The sequence below is a fragment of the Anas acuta genome, chromosome 2 (assembly GCF_963932015.1).
Source record: "Anas acuta chromosome 2, bAnaAcu1.1, whole genome shotgun sequence".
Taxonomy (NCBI): Eukaryota; Metazoa; Chordata; class Aves; order Anseriformes; family Anatidae; genus Anas; species Anas acuta.
Genome location: NC_088980.1, coordinates 108,117,894 through 108,135,282, shown reverse-complemented (window position 1 = coordinate 108,135,282; position 17,389 = coordinate 108,117,894). Strand labels below are relative to the sequence as shown.

The following is a 17,389-nucleotide window of genomic DNA, read 5'->3' as shown; positions in this document are numbered from 1 at the left end:
TTTTATCATGTATGTAATCATTTATTGAGCTGAGAATCCATACAAGGTAAACAAATGTTTACATTATCATACAGTAAGCATTTCCAGGGCTTAATAAAAATGATTGTCACTCACTGTGCTTCACAAAAAAATTCATTTTAATGAATAAATAATTTGATGAAATCGAAAAATATTTACAATATAAACAAATGAAAAAGCTTTGGATATATTAATCTGAGCATCCTGTATTTTGCATTTTCTAACGTTTTTTTTTTCTATCAAGACTCTCTCTCTGAAATGGTACAAAGTGGATAGAAATTACAAGTCAACAAAGTTAACATGATTTGGTACATGTCTTTCCATTAGTTCAGATAAGCTACATATGATTCATTTATTATGCACGTGTTAGAATACAAATATAAGTAAAATCATATATTATCAAAATGCCAGACAGCATTCTCCACAGAACAGAAATGTACACTAGGCCGTGACAATAACTGAGAATCACAGGCAACGAAATATAACAGAAAAGTACAAATTCCTTCATAAGAATATAATTGTGCTCTCTTATTTACCAGAGGACTATGCTGCTTCACCACATCGATGGCTATGTATGAATACAGTGTTCAACAACTGCCATGTGGTTTGGTGTACGCTCATATGGGTGTCAAGCAGCGGCATTAATAGTGGAAAATGGGCAGTGCAAGCAGTTTTATAAACATCTCTTTGGGCTCTTAATAAGAGCCAATTATACAAAGCAGTAGAAGCGTAACATTGAGAAGTCTTCATCTCATTTACACAGATATCATGAAACGACTTGCTTTGTTTGTGGTGGTGGAAGGAGGAATGGTGTCTGTGCTGTTTATGCCATCAGCCAGAATTCAAGTATTCCAAAGCCACTTCATAGCAGAATTTGTATTGATCCTGAAAAATCAAAAGAAAACCACAAAGTCAGTTATTGAAGGAACTTAATTAAGGGGATCAATATTTCTCTTCTGTTAAAATTAGTTACTATCAGCTACGGTCAATGGGAACCAGTTTGCAAATCCAATTTATATTCAGATAAGAAAATCTTTAAATTAACCAGACAATAGACACCACACACACAGTAACTTACAGTACTGCTCATATTAGACGTGTAGTTATCTGCTCTAATACACTTGTATGAGAAAAATTGACTACACATAAGCAGATTGACTTGCAACCCTTCAGTCATCTGTCAAAATGCTCACATAGCACTTTACCAGAATTGGAGTTATTGAAGTTCCTCCCTGGAAATGTTTATCTTAAAACAGACCCAGTGTCTAGTGCTTTCCAGATCATAACTCTTATTTTGATGTTCATACGCTTGCTACATGTCAGCACGAAAGCTGTTTACTGTTCCTCCTCTAGGTGCAGCTCAAACCTGCACTGAAATACTGTGCTCTCTCAGTGCAGTAGGGCAGGGAGACCAGGCCAGAGCTAAATTAATTGGATTCATTCCAATTAATTTTTGAGCAATTAATGATGATGCACATGTTAGGCTCTTAACAGCTCTTCTGTTAGCCAGTCTGTGTTTCCAGGTACCAGTCCTGTGCTTCAAGCACAGAACTGCTGTTTTCATTTGCAAAGGCTTGGAAACCAGGCCAGTCCCAGGGAAATTCTCTTTCTTCAGCATTCAGGCTCCATCTGCATCCTTCTGAGATGAAGAGTCGTGGCTTCATGCCCTTCACATCTTAAGCAGCACACAGAGGCCAATGTTTCTGACTGACCCTTGTCCACTGTGCAGCTTCAAGGGTTGCGGTACCTGGGGACTTAATGACTTTGTGTGCACAGACATAGCCCTCTTTTATTTTTTCCTACTACTTGCATTAGCAGTGCTGCAAGCATTTAAATGAAACAAAAATGCTGGAAGAAATAGCAGGTGTGGGTTGCCTGAATGAAAATGCTCTGGATTCTAACAATTCAATTTGGAAATATTTCCCCCTCTTCCCCCCACCCAAGTTTTATGACTATTTCTGTCACTGAAATGCCTCTTTCTCTTATAAAATTTAATCAATTAATGATAGTCGAACATGCACTATTATACAGTAACAACCACAACTTAATGAGTGGACAGCACTCAGTCTTCACCTTCCGAGCATCCCAAGCTGGTAGAATACAATTATACCCTACATATATTCTCCTTTTCTTTGGTGAAGACATTATAAAGGAGTAAGTGCGTTGGCCTGTACTTGAGATTTTGGGTCACATTTTAGTTGAAAAGAGAGTCTACCTTAAAATATAAGAGACCAAACAATATTACAGCAATCAAAACGCCAGAAACAAGCACAGACTATTTATGAGTTCTTTTGTTAGAGCTGTCACTTTAGAAGAAAACAAATCCTAGGTGCTTATATTGCCTAAGTTATGAATGAGATGTATGTTAGGCTTTAAGATCCTGAGGGTTCCATAAACTGCCTAAGTCTTTTTCAGGATGAGAAAAGATAGAAAAGAAGAAAGGAAAGAAATAAGTATTATGTAAATTATTCCTTTTTTGCTTTTCTTGTGTATGTTTCTAAACAAATGGCAATTATTCTATAACCACATAACAGAGATCAAAACAAGAGATCAGCCACTCATCCATTTCCATTTTTCCATGCTCATTTTATGCTGATTTTACTGATCCAGCAGAAGAACTGTCATTTTTAGTAAACCCAATACCTGTGCTAAGTAGCAGACATCTTATTATTTCCCACTGTGTTCACTCATGTGTGTCCTTTGTACATTTTTATTATTCACTTGATGGTGAATATGAAAAGTTTCTTTATGTTAGCTAGCTTTAGAGAAGAATATTTATATTTTTTTCTAGGACATCATTGGTAGATCCAAAAACATGTACTACAAAATGCTTTGGACATGCTGTAATGGACATTTTGTAATGCCATGTGTTACTTTTGTATGATGGCTGAAGAATTTCATAGATTTTCCATACTGAGTCTATGAGGCATTCAAATTTTTACACTTGCAGGAAAACCAATGAAAGTAAGAGATGAATTTCTAAATATGGATGGCCAAGGTTGCCCTTCATCTGGTCAGAAAGTGTATAATAGGTTTTCATAAAGCAGTCTTGAAACTATTCTTGTCAAATACCATTATAACTCTGAGCATTTCATCTCTTATCACAGCATTTTACAAAGGTAAATGAATATTCTTGTTCTCTCTTTTTTTCTTTTCTTTCAGATGTGGAAACTGAGGCAAAGAAACATTTATATAATAAAGGTCAAAAAGGATAAAGTCAGTAACAGGATCAGGAAAAGAACTGAAGTGTCCTAGTTCCCTTTTTACCATGAAACAATCTATGTGAAAATTCCTTTGAACCCTTGCTAATTCAAGTAACTTGTTCCTACAAATAAGAAATCTGAAAAGATGTTGTTCTGACTCTGCTGTGTCAGTGGATTAAGTGGAAATGGGAAAAATCCTGATTGTCCCTTGACTCAGGTCCTCTATTGGTAAAACAAGGAAAACGATACTGCTCTTCTTCCTGAGAGCTTTGAAGTCTCCTAGTAAAAAAGCCTTACAAGGCCTCTCACTACCATCCAGATATTCTCAGTACCACCCACAATTTATTAAAGGTTATTTTTATATTCTAAAATAATATATCTAGCTTTTGATTAAAAAAAAAATCTTTACTGAAGAATGGAGACAGCTGTCTGACAAATCTATATGAGGAGAACTGTCAAAAATGGGAATTTATAGACAGCATTTTCTTGAACTGTACATCTTCGCACTGGTAATTTTCTTTTTATTTCTATAAAATAAATGTATAAGAGATCAGTGAGTTCTGTGGACTTAAGCTCTGGGAGAACTCAGAACAGCAGGCCTGCCAAATCTCTATCCAAATCTCTGCTATCTGAATGAAGAAGTAGGACATTTTTCTTAATATTTAGGAAATAAAAATGTATGGTTCTCAGCGTGATGATTCTCCTCCTGAGAATACAAACCAAAGGAAAAGGAGCCAAATAAACTTCTCCCTCCCACCATTGTGAAAGCTTGATAGTTTCTCCCTGATACAACATTCACAGTTTCATGTTCCTTGCTTATTTATGGTCCTGTGGTGCTTGTTGTAAATTCGCTCCTCACTTTGCACAGCTGGCAGCATCTGGCTTTTTGCCCTAAGCCTGGCTAGAAAAAGGCCTGAAGGAAGGGCTAACTTCACAGGTAGCCTAGATGAGACCACTGCGAAGAAGGATGAGGTGGTAGCCATTCTTCCATGGGACTTCCATGAGACATGGGGAAGAGGATGGTCCTACCCACCTACACATGAGCCTGGAAGTCTCACACTTCCCAAGAGAAATTCCTTTTGCCCCGTATTTCACACCCAGATCTCAGCAACCCATCTGACAGGGAGGGATCTCTCCTAATATTGCAAGATATTAGACCAGCTCTGAGATGCTACCTGCATCCTTCCTAGCCACTCTGTAGAAGAGATGATGAAATATAACAGTCTTGATGACCCAAACTTGTTTAACCAAAACTTGCAACATTAGTTCAGATGAGTTTAGCATCCCTAAAGCTGCCCAGATGTTGCTTCCTCCTGCCTATGATGCTAACTCAGATACAACTGCCTCTCAAGCAGCCAAGTCTATATGAAGATGTCGCTAAACAGTGTCTTTATGGTCCAGGCATCAGCATATGTTGTCATGCTTCAGCCATCTCTGAGTACAGAAGTACACACTGGAGCGTAAGAACCTGCTGCGTTAAGCTGTTCCGCAGCTCTTGTGGCGTAGCAGCTGGCACTTCAGCAATTCTCCATTTAAAAAAAAAAAAAAAGCCCATAAAATACTCTCTAAGAAAATAATTGCACATGGCCCCTTGTTTCTGAACTTCTTTAATCTTTCTATGAGATAGAGCAACCATAATTAAATGCAATATTCTGGATGTCAAACTGAAATTCATGGCTTTGATAAATATTAGGCGATTAAGCTATTTATAAAATACATAATTTGAAAATCTGGCATTTCATTTTACATAACTATTATTCCTACCCCTTGCAAGGGCTGCTCTCCACTTGGCTCAGCCTGCTAGAAAAGAAAATTAATAAGGATGTTCGGCTGAAAGTTTAAAACTCTTAAAAAATTCAAATGAACAGAGACAAAGTCTCCTTGGGAAGAAAGTAGTGTAAAAATACTCTTACAAGTGAAGTGACTTCATTATCCCCTTTGAAAATGACTTGCTTGCTTTGTGAACAACTCCCACTGCAAATCTTGGAAATCTGACTGAGTCTTCTGAGAAAAAGGAACATTTCCTATTTAGTGGTGCAGTTAAAAAGCTCATACCAGAAGGTCCACCATGTTAGGCTTATTATTCCTCAGTGTCTTCACAGCATGGAATACATCAACAGCCCTCTGATGTTGAAGCATTTCACAAACAATACTGATTGCACAAAACGTCCCACTGCGGCCACCTCCGTTCCTACAATAAAAGTGATAAAACGGCTCAGTTACAATTGACTTCATATTACAAGTTCTTACAACACCAGGAATGGCTACAGAAGGTATGAGTTCCACCAGGGAGAAGCCACTGAACATTAACGCCCCTAAAGGCAGCTGAACTCTAAGCAGAGCACTGTTTTTAATTGGAATTAATGGGCTGAATGATCTCCAACCTATCATTCAGAATCCAGGAGGCTGAAAGCCTGAAGGTAATTGAATGGACGAATTTTGTGCCACTCTCTTCAGTGAACTTCTGAGGCAGCACGAAAAGACTGCTAAAATAAGGACGAGGTACTTTTAGATTCAATTCAACGCCCCTATGCACTGTTAATGCATAGGGTTGTGATGAGTATCGGGCTAGAAATATTATAGGGAAAGCGTATCTTTTAAGTTATTTTATTTCTGACCCTAGTGCCTTCTTCCTGGACACAAAAGTGTTTCAGAGGAAGAGCAAAAGCGATGTCCAATCTGCCTACGAGCCATTCTGGTGGCTGTGCTTCCAGCATGGCACAAGGCGGTGCTGCGATGTCCCGGTGGCTGATGCGCTCACCCTGCAGCGGCAGGCAGAGGGACTGGGTGCATGGGAATGACTGCTTCTGAAAGTGATTGTGTTCCGTCTCCACCCACAGTATCAGAGGATAAGAACCCAAAGTGACTTGCTAACAAAGAAGCCAGGCACAAGTGTTCATATGCATGATCAAATACAGCATTTAATAATACTTTATCCCCGGTTATTTTTAATCTTTGAGATAATCTCTTTCTTTCTGGAAACCCTATTATTTCTACAGCTATTCTAATCAGAATCTTTAGGCTGCACTTCACCGAAAATAATAAACCTTAATAATTACCAGAGCGCAGCCTGGTTAGGTAGCAGGTCTTTCAAACCAGCTTCGCAAATGGCTGATTTTCAAAGGAAGCTACAACGTCGCACATCTGTCACATCCAGGCAGTATGAAAAGAATGCTCTCCGCTGCCAAAACATTGCCCGATATTGTGGGACTCTTTGAGAATTTTAATTAAAATAAAGTCATTTAAAAGGATTATATTAGAGCTTTTTCTTTCTTTACTGCCTGGAAGTGACGCATGTGTGATGTTGTACAACTATTTAATATCATCAGCCACCTCAGAGATAACAGTAATTTGCACTTCAAAAGGGTCTTTTCAGCTAAAGATCTCAAAACATTAATTAATCACACTGCACAATGCTTCTTTGATGAAAGTATTATTATCCCCATTCTACAGATGGGGAAACTGAAGAGCAATGACTTGTTCAAGGTCAGCGATAGTGGGAATTACTAATACACTTTCCTCCATAGTTGAAACATTGTCTAAGTGCAAACCAAAATTCAGGAAGTTATCGTCTACTCTTGGGTTCTAACTTTTGAAAGCACGTTGGCATGTGCTTTTCCCACTAACATGTCCCTTCTTCATCATGGCAGCACCTTTTAAGTAGATTTTCTTTACTGAAAGGGTTGTGAGGCATTTAAAGTGGCTGCCCAGGGAAGTAGTTGAGACACCATCCCAGGAGGTTTTCAAAAGATGTGTAGATGTGGTGGTCGAGGACATGGTTTAATGTTGGACTTGGCAGTGGTAGGTTAGATTTGATGATCTTTGAGGTCTTTTCCAACCCAAAGGATTCTATGAGAAAGGATTCTATGGAGAGGGATATAACTTCAAGCACTGAAGACTCAGTCTCAAAAGACTGCATACTGCTGAGAGCAAAGAGCCGTATCACAAGGCAGGATGGTGGATGAGAATCTGTACCAGTAGAGCACACAGGTACCAGAAGGACAAAAATATACACCATTACTAGAGAAAGGTAAGGCTCATCATAACTGGTCTATCAGAACACTTTTACTTCTGTGACTTATGTCTGGAAGAGGTATCACTCCCTCCTATACTACTTATTTCTTCCACTAAGGAACTGTAGCTGGCATACACTCCTCACCTGTAGAAATAAAATTTAATTGTTCTGAAGGTACAGTTTTGATTTACTTGGAACAAACACACACCTTTTTCATTTGCAAAAGTCACTGGGCATCTTTATATAAAATAGAGTTAACTTGTACCCATCCTCTTTTCACAGGGGTCTACCAAGGGATAGAGAGAGAAACTCATGAATCTACATTAAAAACGTACAATCCCTTGTGTCTTCAAAACTTTTTAATAAGCAACTGTATTATTTGTTCAGTTCCTGATGAATACCTCTTCACCTTCTCACACATCTTTTAAAACCTATCACAAATGCTATGATAATGGCATTCCCCCACTTCCTCTCATCTGTTCCCAGTACTTACAAACAATGTACAACTGTGCGTCCTTCCCCCCCGTTGTACTCCTCCTGCCACTTCTCCACCTGGCGGATGAGCTTCAAGAAGGAGCGCTTGGAAACTGGCGTGTCTCTGTACATGGGCCATCCCAGGAACTGGAACTGCTGCACCATCCGATAGCCATCTTGGGGCTGTAGGGATTCAGGGAATGAGCAGGAAAAAGAAGGAACAGCATTACTTATGGTCTATTCAAATGGTGTGTAATTTAGGTGTTTGCATCCGCGAGGAAAGTTGTTCAGCAGATCACCGCTGACAAACTACTAATGCAATTTCAACTGCCCTTGAGGAGTTATGACTTTTAATTTCCAACTGAGCTATTAGAACAAGAGGTTTTAAACAGAGGGCTATACAAATAGTCTAGAAGAGAGCAACAGTACAGCTGCAGGATCAAGCAAATAATTAATTAATATCATAGCAGGAAAGAGCACTGCAATACAATTATATAACCTCTTTTTTTTTTCATATGCTTCAGCATTTTGAAGAATGTTTGCGTGCTTCTGTCTTTTTTTACAGAAAGGTCAAAACCTCTCAAGATTATTTTGAAGTAGGAAATATCTTAAAAAGCAAACGAAACCCTCAGATTTTTCCTGCTTATAAAAACCTAACTACATTTTACTTTATTGTGTGCTACTGAAATAGTCAGAACCCCTCTGGTGAGATGTTACTGAACAGTTGCTTTATGGTGATTTAAAATAAAAAAGGAGCATAGAACAAGTGTTGGTGGCAGAAAATTACAGTCCTTTGAAAAGGGCATAATAAACACACACGTGAAAACTGTTTTTGTAGCCTAGGATTTGCTACTTTCACTTCTGTGCAACGTGAGTGCATTTTAGTGCCACTTTTAAAATGAGCAATGCACAGAAATTTTGACAGTACGGTTTTTCCTCTAGAGTAAGAGGTAATAGAGAGAATGTAATATTAACACAATAAAGGAATAAACCAAAGTGGAAGCAGCATTAGATGTATTCTTCAATGGTTTTTGTCTGCTTTATGTCAAAATTTGGACTCTACTGGTTTCCTGGCCAGTTTCTTTCAGCTGAATGCCTCTCTCCCCAGATGGCATCAGCCAGGCCCAGCGCCTGCTAAAGCTCCCATTAACACTGTTGGAGTCTGTGGCTTTATGTTACCACATTTACTGGCAATGCAAGGCCTTCACAATACAAAAGATGTATCTTGAAGCTTACAGTCTGCTCCCCTGTTTGGACATTAGTATTGCTGGGAGTGTTTCTGGGGGCGTTTCTCTCACTGTCCTGACAGCTCCTGGATTGCAGGGCAGTTCCCGATGTTTCTGAGTAGAGTGCTGCTTATTCCTAGCTATGGTTCTTCAGTGACCAATATCAGTCCATTGCAAAAGCTCTCTGCAACTGGATGGGAAGAGCTACCTGGTCTGTGGCTGAATCTTCTTTCCCCACTCAGCTTAAAGAGATGATTCTTCTGTCAACTTTATAGCAGCATAAAAGCTGGATATGAGAACTTACTTGGCCCTGTGAAGTGCTTACTTCTATTATAAAATGTGATAAATGTGATTAGTGGGATAAGATCTTCACTAAAAGCCTGAGACTGGTGTTGAAAAGCATGCCTGGTATTGGTGCACGGCCTTTGCATGACACAGGATGCAAATATGCAAGATGACTAATTTAAAATTCTTAAAACAGCACTGATTGCACTGTTTCTTGGCTACCACATTATCTGAATACCGCACTTATTCCATTTGCATTTCACGCACTTGAGATATTCATTAAAAATTTTGTAATTACACACACAAGGCCTTTTTCCCAATGATAATGGTGTGACCCATTATCCCATTGATGCTCTCAAATAAGTAGTCTGAAAAATGCGAATGGTTTTATGTGAGTTTGACTTTCTTTTTTTGTGTGACTTGAGGACAGCCAACTCAAATACTGATGCAGAATTGTCTTGCAAGTAACATCCTTACCCTGGCCGCATTATAAATTCGGAATATCCGGCTGATGATGTCTTCTTCTAAATCAGCTGATACAAACTCCACCTGAATAGGACCGTGTCGGTGTACTCCATTTTCTGGCCAGTACTGAGGACACAACTACAGAAGACCACAAACACAAAAAGCAGAGTTAATTACTTTTAATGTCATGCTTTTTCAATATACTTTTCTAGGTATTTTTTGTGCTACATTTATTGCAGAAATTCTTACACATTATCTTTACAAAATATGCAGTGCACCATCCTCCACTAGTTTAAAGCACTCTGATTTTACTTGTGCAGAACAAGTTTAAACAAATGTCTTTTCACTTAACTGACCATGCAATTGCATGCTGTTCTACTTTCCATTCTCTGCTATTTGGAGTAGCACATTTCTGACACTCAACATCAATTCTTCAATACTGCATGACAGGACAGGGGAATGCTGTCAAATATTACCATATCTTAGAGACAGCGTAAAGCCCAACACCAAAGGCCTGGTATCTCTAACTATCCCCCAAAGTTGATAATAAGTCAAACTATATCAGAATGTGGGCTTTATATTACAAAGGCTACATCAATTCTCAGAACTCAGGATCTAACTTTCACACCTATTTCATGAGCAACTGATGATATTGGCATTTATATATATTATATAAGCTTTGCTTTGAATTTTCAGCAACTGCTTAATTTCATCTTACAAACGCCACCTGAAAATAGTAATTATGCTTTCCTTAGCGCTCAGAAAACATTACTTCTAGTTATCTAAAGATCACAAATTAACATTAGCATTATCTTGCACAGTTTTAGTGTCTAATAAAACCACAATGCCTCCATCCTGGAGCCAATTATCCTCTCTCTTAATAATTTAAAGATTAAAACAACACTTTGCTTGGAATTACTTGAAGCTAGACTCTGTTTTCCAATTTTTTCCATAAAAACCCTGATGATTTATTTCCAGGGATATCCAGAGCAGTTCAAGCATGTAGCTTTTGCAAGCATTCACCGAAATTAAGTATGAACTCATGAAATTTTGTTTGCTTGCAGAAGCATTGATCTCATATTTTCAACTTTATTTCATTCGGTAAAACAGCTGTGGTCTTCATTCTGCTGCATTGCTGTTGGTGATCCAGAGCTGAGCTGACAAATCATATCTCCTCCAGATGTTGTTTTGCATTTCTTATAACACTTATTCCTCAACAAAGCCGTTTGGAAATGACTACATTTTAGGAAAACATAGTCATTTACTACATCAATTAAAAAGAGAACAGAATCTGATTTGCAGGAGTTCACTTTAACAAGTTAAAAACAGAATTTTCTAGTAGGAAAATCTATTTTCATTTATTTTAACCCCCCCGCTTGATTCAGTCTGCTGAGCAAATTACTTTCCAAATATTGCCTAAACCTTACACAATTTTTTGTTCTGAAATACACTAGTGTACAGGATAGCAGAATACAATACTGACATGCATACAGCTAATGCAAATGCCAGTGCTCACATCATTTAACATATGCACAATTTCGTACACATCTTTCAGATACATAGGAATACTGTTCAAACAGATCTTTGAAAAATGCTTAAATGATAATAAGCAGAGCTGTTTGCCAGTGATGTTTTAGAAAGCCAAGATTTTCAAGTTCTAAAGAAATCCAAAAGCATTTAGGTCTGAGCATTTTGCATGCATGTGATGCTAGCGACTCTCTTTAAGTCAGAGTCACTGTGAAGGGTTGAATTTAATTTCCCAATAGAGCATAACAATCCACATAAATTGTAATATCTAAACAGAAATGTAAACACTTCATATATACATTAATAATAATGATAACAGTAATTATTAATAAATCTGAATGTGTGTTTTTAATAAACTCTGCCCTCTTTCCACTTGTGTTTGCTCTGAGGGCTTTGAGATTTATTCCTAATGAAAAGATTGTTACTCACATTAGAAGAAAAAGGTTTAACATACTGCAGAGGCAGGTGTATTAACTGCATATCCCAATAGCTTTTAAGAGCCTGTGAGGCTAATAAATGCTTGAAATTGCCGTGAACTATTGTAAATTCAAAACACAGCCCACAAATTAAAAGAACTCTGTTCAGCAGTCCCTAGCAGTCTGACTCCCTTGAGTCTTTCCTTATTCACTGAGAAAATAATCTTAGACTCATGAATAAAAGTTTTGTCTTTCATTTCTATTTTTCTCCCTGTAGACAGTTAAAGGCTTGAAATCAGAAATTCAGTCTCTAAAACAGTGTGTGGAATTCCTACACATTCCTTTGAAAGACAAAACTGGAGATTAGTATGTTTTTAAAACAAATTCTTCATGTTAAAAAGAAATAAAGGAAGCAGTCTTCTATGTATGAACAGTACTCCACCAAACTAAAAAGATTCTGGATAATATCAAGAACAAAAATGACATGGAGTATGCTATATAAAAAAAAAATTGCTCTTATTTTAACCAAAAATTAGCGAACATTTACATATTAAGGATCTAGATTACTGCCACCTTAATCCAGCAGAGGGCCAGTGCAATTCTTCGAAACCAAGGCAATTATATCTATATAAAAACTTGGAATTGCACAGTTGCAGTCAGGCGCTAGGATGCTTAGTGATTAATGCTAGTGATTAAATTGCCAATCCAGTAGGTACGGTTTTCCAATTTTCTAAAGAACATGTACAGCATGCACAACTCTGTTGTAAAGTAATTACATTCCAGCATGCATTTCTTTGTCCCATTTCCTCTTCCGAAGGATGCGTAGTCTCCAATCTTGTTCAGTTCTTATCTTCTTGCTAACAGTGTAATTTTGTGTCAAACATAACACAGATTTTCAAGCTGGGAACACCGATTCCTGGTAAGCACACCAAGGTCATTGACCTGTTTCAGGCAAGCTAATGAGTAGCTGTTGGCTTCTGTTTACGATTTTTGATTATGAGTGTGTTTCAGGCTTGAGCCAGAAATCTACAACCACATGGTTTTGTTTTTTAACAGCTCTTCCCAAAGCATGTTTTGCTATCAGAATAAATTATGGGTGCATGCATTTATGTGTGTGTGCATTAATATTTTGGTGGAGAAGATGTGATGTTCTGATTTATTCCTCCTTCCCAATGTGTATCCGTAAGCTACAAATCAATTTTTTAGTATGTTAGTATTTAATGTTATTTTATAAAACTAATTACATCCTCAAGCTGTTCTGAAGCGCACACGTGCTGCAATGCTGAGGCGCTGGAACTTCTCTGTTGAACAGAGCAGTTTTTGAACTTACTTGTGCTGGATCCACATCATTCAGCATAACTATTGAAGTGCAGTGATAATCTAGGACCAGTCTCCAGAAATCTTTGACAGTATTTGGTAACGGATGCTGTGTAACTATAAAGGCTGATGGTTGTTTATAGCTCTGCAAAGAAATAACAAGAAATGGTAAGAGAAGAATGGAAAGAGAAAAAAACAACTGTTTAGCAGAATGCCCTTAAGAGCCCCCAAATTTTAGGACTGAAAGCATTATTCCTATTTTCAATATAATTCATACATTATTTTTGGTTCTTTCCTGAGATCTTACGTACTTGAAAATTAATGAACTGTATTTGGGCAAAACATAACTTGTGCAGATGTTATATTTCTGGAATTTATTTTATGCCACAGGCGTAGAATAAAATCATCAGAGGATTTTGCCTTCAATGCAACCTCTACAACATTTTGAGCTACAGTTTTGGTTTGAGCTATTAATGGACAGATTAATCTTGGCCGTCTGCACAGAGCTGTTAATTTGAATGATTCCTATGAAAGGAAATATCTAGTTATTTTTCAGAAACATTGTTCAAATTCTGGTCTGTGCAACAGCAGTGAAGATACCCAGGGGATGCATTTCTGTGCTCTTTCTTTTTTTTTAGTACCAGAGTATGTCATTGACTGAGCTGTTGGTGGAACTGTTAAATTGTGATTCTCATACTAGCGTTTTCAGGTATGTCCTTGCCAGTGTTAAAGGCCAGCATGACCATCTTGGGCAATTGTTGGGAGGGGTTGTCATTGCCTTCAAAGAGGGCAGGGAAGCTTCTACATGTGTTGAAATGAAGTTGTACTGCAACAGAGGTGCAAACTGATCAGCTATTTGCATCTTTCAGAGTCCTGCAATGTTTTCAAACATTCAGATCCTGGATAATGAAAACCATGCTTGCTGCCCCTTTTACTTGAAGTGACCATATTTAAAGGCTCATAAATGAGGTGGAAACTGATGGAAACTGAGAGTTTAGAGAGAGGGACAAATGTCTGCTCTTTTCCTTTAGTGTGGGTATATTTCAGGAGCCTGACCAGGGCATGTTGGGTAGAAAGTCACCCTTCCTTGTAGCCTTTTGCACAGATACACTCTTGGATCCAGCTCATTGTTTCAAGAGTGAAGAAGGCAAGTGTTTTCAAAGCAAATACCGAGGCACTGCTCTTCCTGAGCAGTACTTTGCAGAACAAACCCACACTGAACTCTCTGGGAAAGAAGACACTTCAACTGCAAGATTGCAAATTTCAGATCAAGGAAGCAACATTTAATATGAAGATACCACTGACCTATGATGAGAACCAAGAGAAATCACTTAAACTTTTGTTCTTAGTTTCTCTAAATAGATAAACATAAAGATAATACATTTACCTTTTCACAGGAGTGTTTTGAACTTAGGCTTATTTTAGGAAAATGCTTTGAGAACTTGGAAAGAAAGAAAGGCAAAAAATGATATAAACTGTTATTACTCTAGCTTCACTTTTCAAAAAGGCCATTTACAATGTGCTCATTCTTTTCTAACCTCTGCTTTCTTGTTGTTTATGTGTGTGTGACAACCATAATTACTATAGCTCTAAATTGTCAAAGATAGGCTATAAATATCTACAGACTCTGAAGGAGGTTTAAGTGTCTTTTTACTGATATTCTATTAGCAGGATTAGAATTACTCTAGATGCATTAGGAAAAAAATCCACACACACATGAAGAGGAACCATTCATTCAAACAGAAATAAACAGAAAGACTGAAGTAATGGCTTGTGTACTATCTTGTGCTGACAGACAATTTTTTTTTTGTTAATTACTGTTTAAATTAGAAACAAAAGGAACTGAAATATTGCTGGAAACCTTATTATCCCATTTAAGTGCCTTAGAGTTTTAATAGGTAACTCTTTTTTTCCTAGGCCAGATGGTTAAAAATTCAAGCACTAAGGAGAAATCTAGATACATCTAATTCATCAAAACTCCCTGACTTGCTATCTGAGCATGGCTTTGGAACCTTGGCTTTGACATAACATATGTGGGATCCTAAACGTGCTTGTGAGCTTAAAGATTTTGTGCCATGTTTTTGGAAAATGAGCTAGAAGGATTTCAGCCTTGTGCTGACTCCACTTTCGGGCATTGCTCAGTTTGGAGGGCTCCTTATCCCCTTTTAGTTATTAATGATGTAGTGGAGACTTACATCCATCAGTGCAGCATTAATGTAGTTACTGCTCTCCCCATCTATCGTTATGAGGAAAGGCAGGCATCTGTCTGGAGGCAGAACATCCATACAGCGATTCTTTTCATGATTTCTTGGCAAAAGTGCTATGCTGCAGTCTTCCACACGCAGCGTTGGAGTCACCATATTTAAAGTCTTTCAAAAAGAGTAAACAATACAACAGAAAAATTAACACAGCAGTGAAAGCATCCCCAAGTATTTAAGAATAGATCAAGTCAGCATTCAGTTTCAGCGGGAATCAATATGCAGAGAAATGAAAACACATCACAGTCAGCAAGGTTTGGAAGCAAGAATCCTGGAAACAAACATATTTGAAAAACAACCACAAAGATAACTGCAGAGTAACCTTTCTGCTTTCTGGAGAAAGGACAGCGGAAGGAATTGACATAATTCCTGTGAGTAAAATGAAGATTTTACTACTACCTCATTGAATTTTTTATGATTTAGCATAATTCAATAGCAATTAGTGACAAGTTATCTTTCCTTTTTTGTGGCCTTTCCCCCCAAGGGTTGGCCTCAAATTCACTTAGTTATAAGTCAGCACTTAAGTCTTTAGTATAGCTGAAAAGTGTAGCTTCTATGCACTGCTAGCCACAACTTACCCGAAATTCCTCTTTGATCTGGCTGGAGTTAGTCTGAGGATCCAGTTTATTCATTTCATAATAAACAGACCTAACTTGAGAAGCTGGAATAGATGTGTCCCCACAAAGACAGGCTTCCAGGATAGCATCATGGATAAATACATACTGTTCCTGGTAAAGCAATTAAAATAATTACTGACGATGGGAGATAATGCTATTAGTAATTCGGTAAATAAAAAGTAACAACTAATATTGTTAGCCCATTAATTCCTACTGACTTTGCAGGCACTGAAGCAAGACCAGAAAGAACAATAGCAATTCACAAAACTTTATCCCATTCATTTAGAAATGAATATAGAAAGATTGACTGAAACTATTTACAATTACAAACAGAAGTGCAGTAATGTAATGAACTTGGACTGTTTCTGGTTTCCTCACTCCCTTGCACAGTTCTGTAGGTACTATTACATAACTGAGCCTCAACAAGAAGAACTCCAGAAGGAATCCTCTCTGGAGAGGAAACCCTCATGAGTTTCCCTTTTTTATAAAAATGTAAAACTTTTTTTTTTAAACCATCATTTTTTAAAAACCATTTTAAAACTTTTTTTTTAAACAAAAACAAAGCAAACAAACAACAAACTAAAACAAACACAACCTTAAATGCAGCATAACTGTGCCCTGGTTAGGACAGAAGTTCTTCAGATTTACGTGTGAACTATTTTCCTGTATGTGATTGAATAAACTACCTTCTGGACAGTGCTTACCACAAACAGGCTCTAGTTTTATGCGCTAGAATAATAATTTTTATTGCAAAATGTAAGGCAATATTCTAGATTAACAATACCTCTGTTTGCACCATGTTGACTCTCCGAGATCGAAGCTCTCTCACACAATTGTATATGTCTACAACACCTTCTCTTTCTGCCATATCCAGCATGATGTCAATAACGATGAAGCACCCAGTTCTGCCAGCACCAGCACTAAATAAAAGAAGAGTACAGTTAATGTTCAGCAGTCTATTGGAAAACGTTAAGTGCCAGGGTTCTTCCTGAAGGTATTTGACCAGTGGGATTACTGCTGAAATCAAGCCTTGCATTCAGGCATTTGCAGGGTTTCAGAATCAGTTTTACCCATTCTTATGTACTTCAGGTTTTAAGTTATTGTGAGTAGAGTGGCTTCAGCAACCTGTGTGGGGATCACACAGCACAGGAGAAGCAGAAGTATGTTCTGAGTTTACTGGACAACACAATGAAGGGATTTCTGCTCTGCCTACCTGCAGTGAACAACCAGAGGTCCGGCATTTGGCGGGCTCTTGGATTTGACCTGCCGTACAAATCCCAGCAGGCCTGTTGCGTGGTATGGTACACCATGGTCTGGCCAGCCAGTGAAATGAAATTGCCGAATTTCTCGAATCTCATGAACTCCTCTCTGTTGAAAAAATAAGGGTTGAAAAGCAAGTTGGAATGTGTAATAAATTGGACAGGAGACATCATAAGAATGTAACTTTTAAAGCCTGAGCCTTGCTGAGAAACATCCACCCCCCACCAATACCCATATCTGTACAAGACTGTTGGAGAGCTTTCTGTTAGCTGGAAAGCAAGTTCAAAGGTTACATATCAACTGATTTC

At 37.9% G+C, this 17,389-nt stretch overlaps 1 protein-coding gene across 13 annotated transcripts in view; it reads right to left on the bottom strand.

Moving 5' to 3' along the window:
* PTPRM (protein tyrosine phosphatase receptor type M) overlaps positions 1–17,389 on the bottom strand; it is a 468,093-nt gene continuing 450,704 nt past the window's right edge. For all 13 annotated transcript variants that reach the window (XM_068671589.1, XM_068671590.1, XM_068671592.1 and 10 more), the window contains 9 exons: positions 17,035–17,189; positions 16,606–16,741; positions 15,783–15,932; positions 15,142–15,315; positions 12,960–13,091; positions 9,699–9,824; positions 7,730–7,893; positions 5,277–5,412; positions 1–903 (listed from right to left, as the gene is read on the bottom strand). In XM_068671589.1, coding sequence (XP_068527690.1) covers positions 850–903; positions 5,277–5,412; positions 7,730–7,893; positions 9,699–9,824; positions 12,960–13,091; positions 15,142–15,315; positions 15,783–15,932; positions 16,606–16,741; positions 17,035–17,189 — 1,227 coding nt within the window. In that variant the 3' untranslated portion in view covers positions 1–849. The remainder of the gene's footprint in view (positions 904–5,276; positions 5,413–7,729; positions 7,894–9,698; positions 9,825–12,959; positions 13,092–15,141; positions 15,316–15,782; positions 15,933–16,605; positions 16,742–17,034; positions 17,190–17,389) is intronic.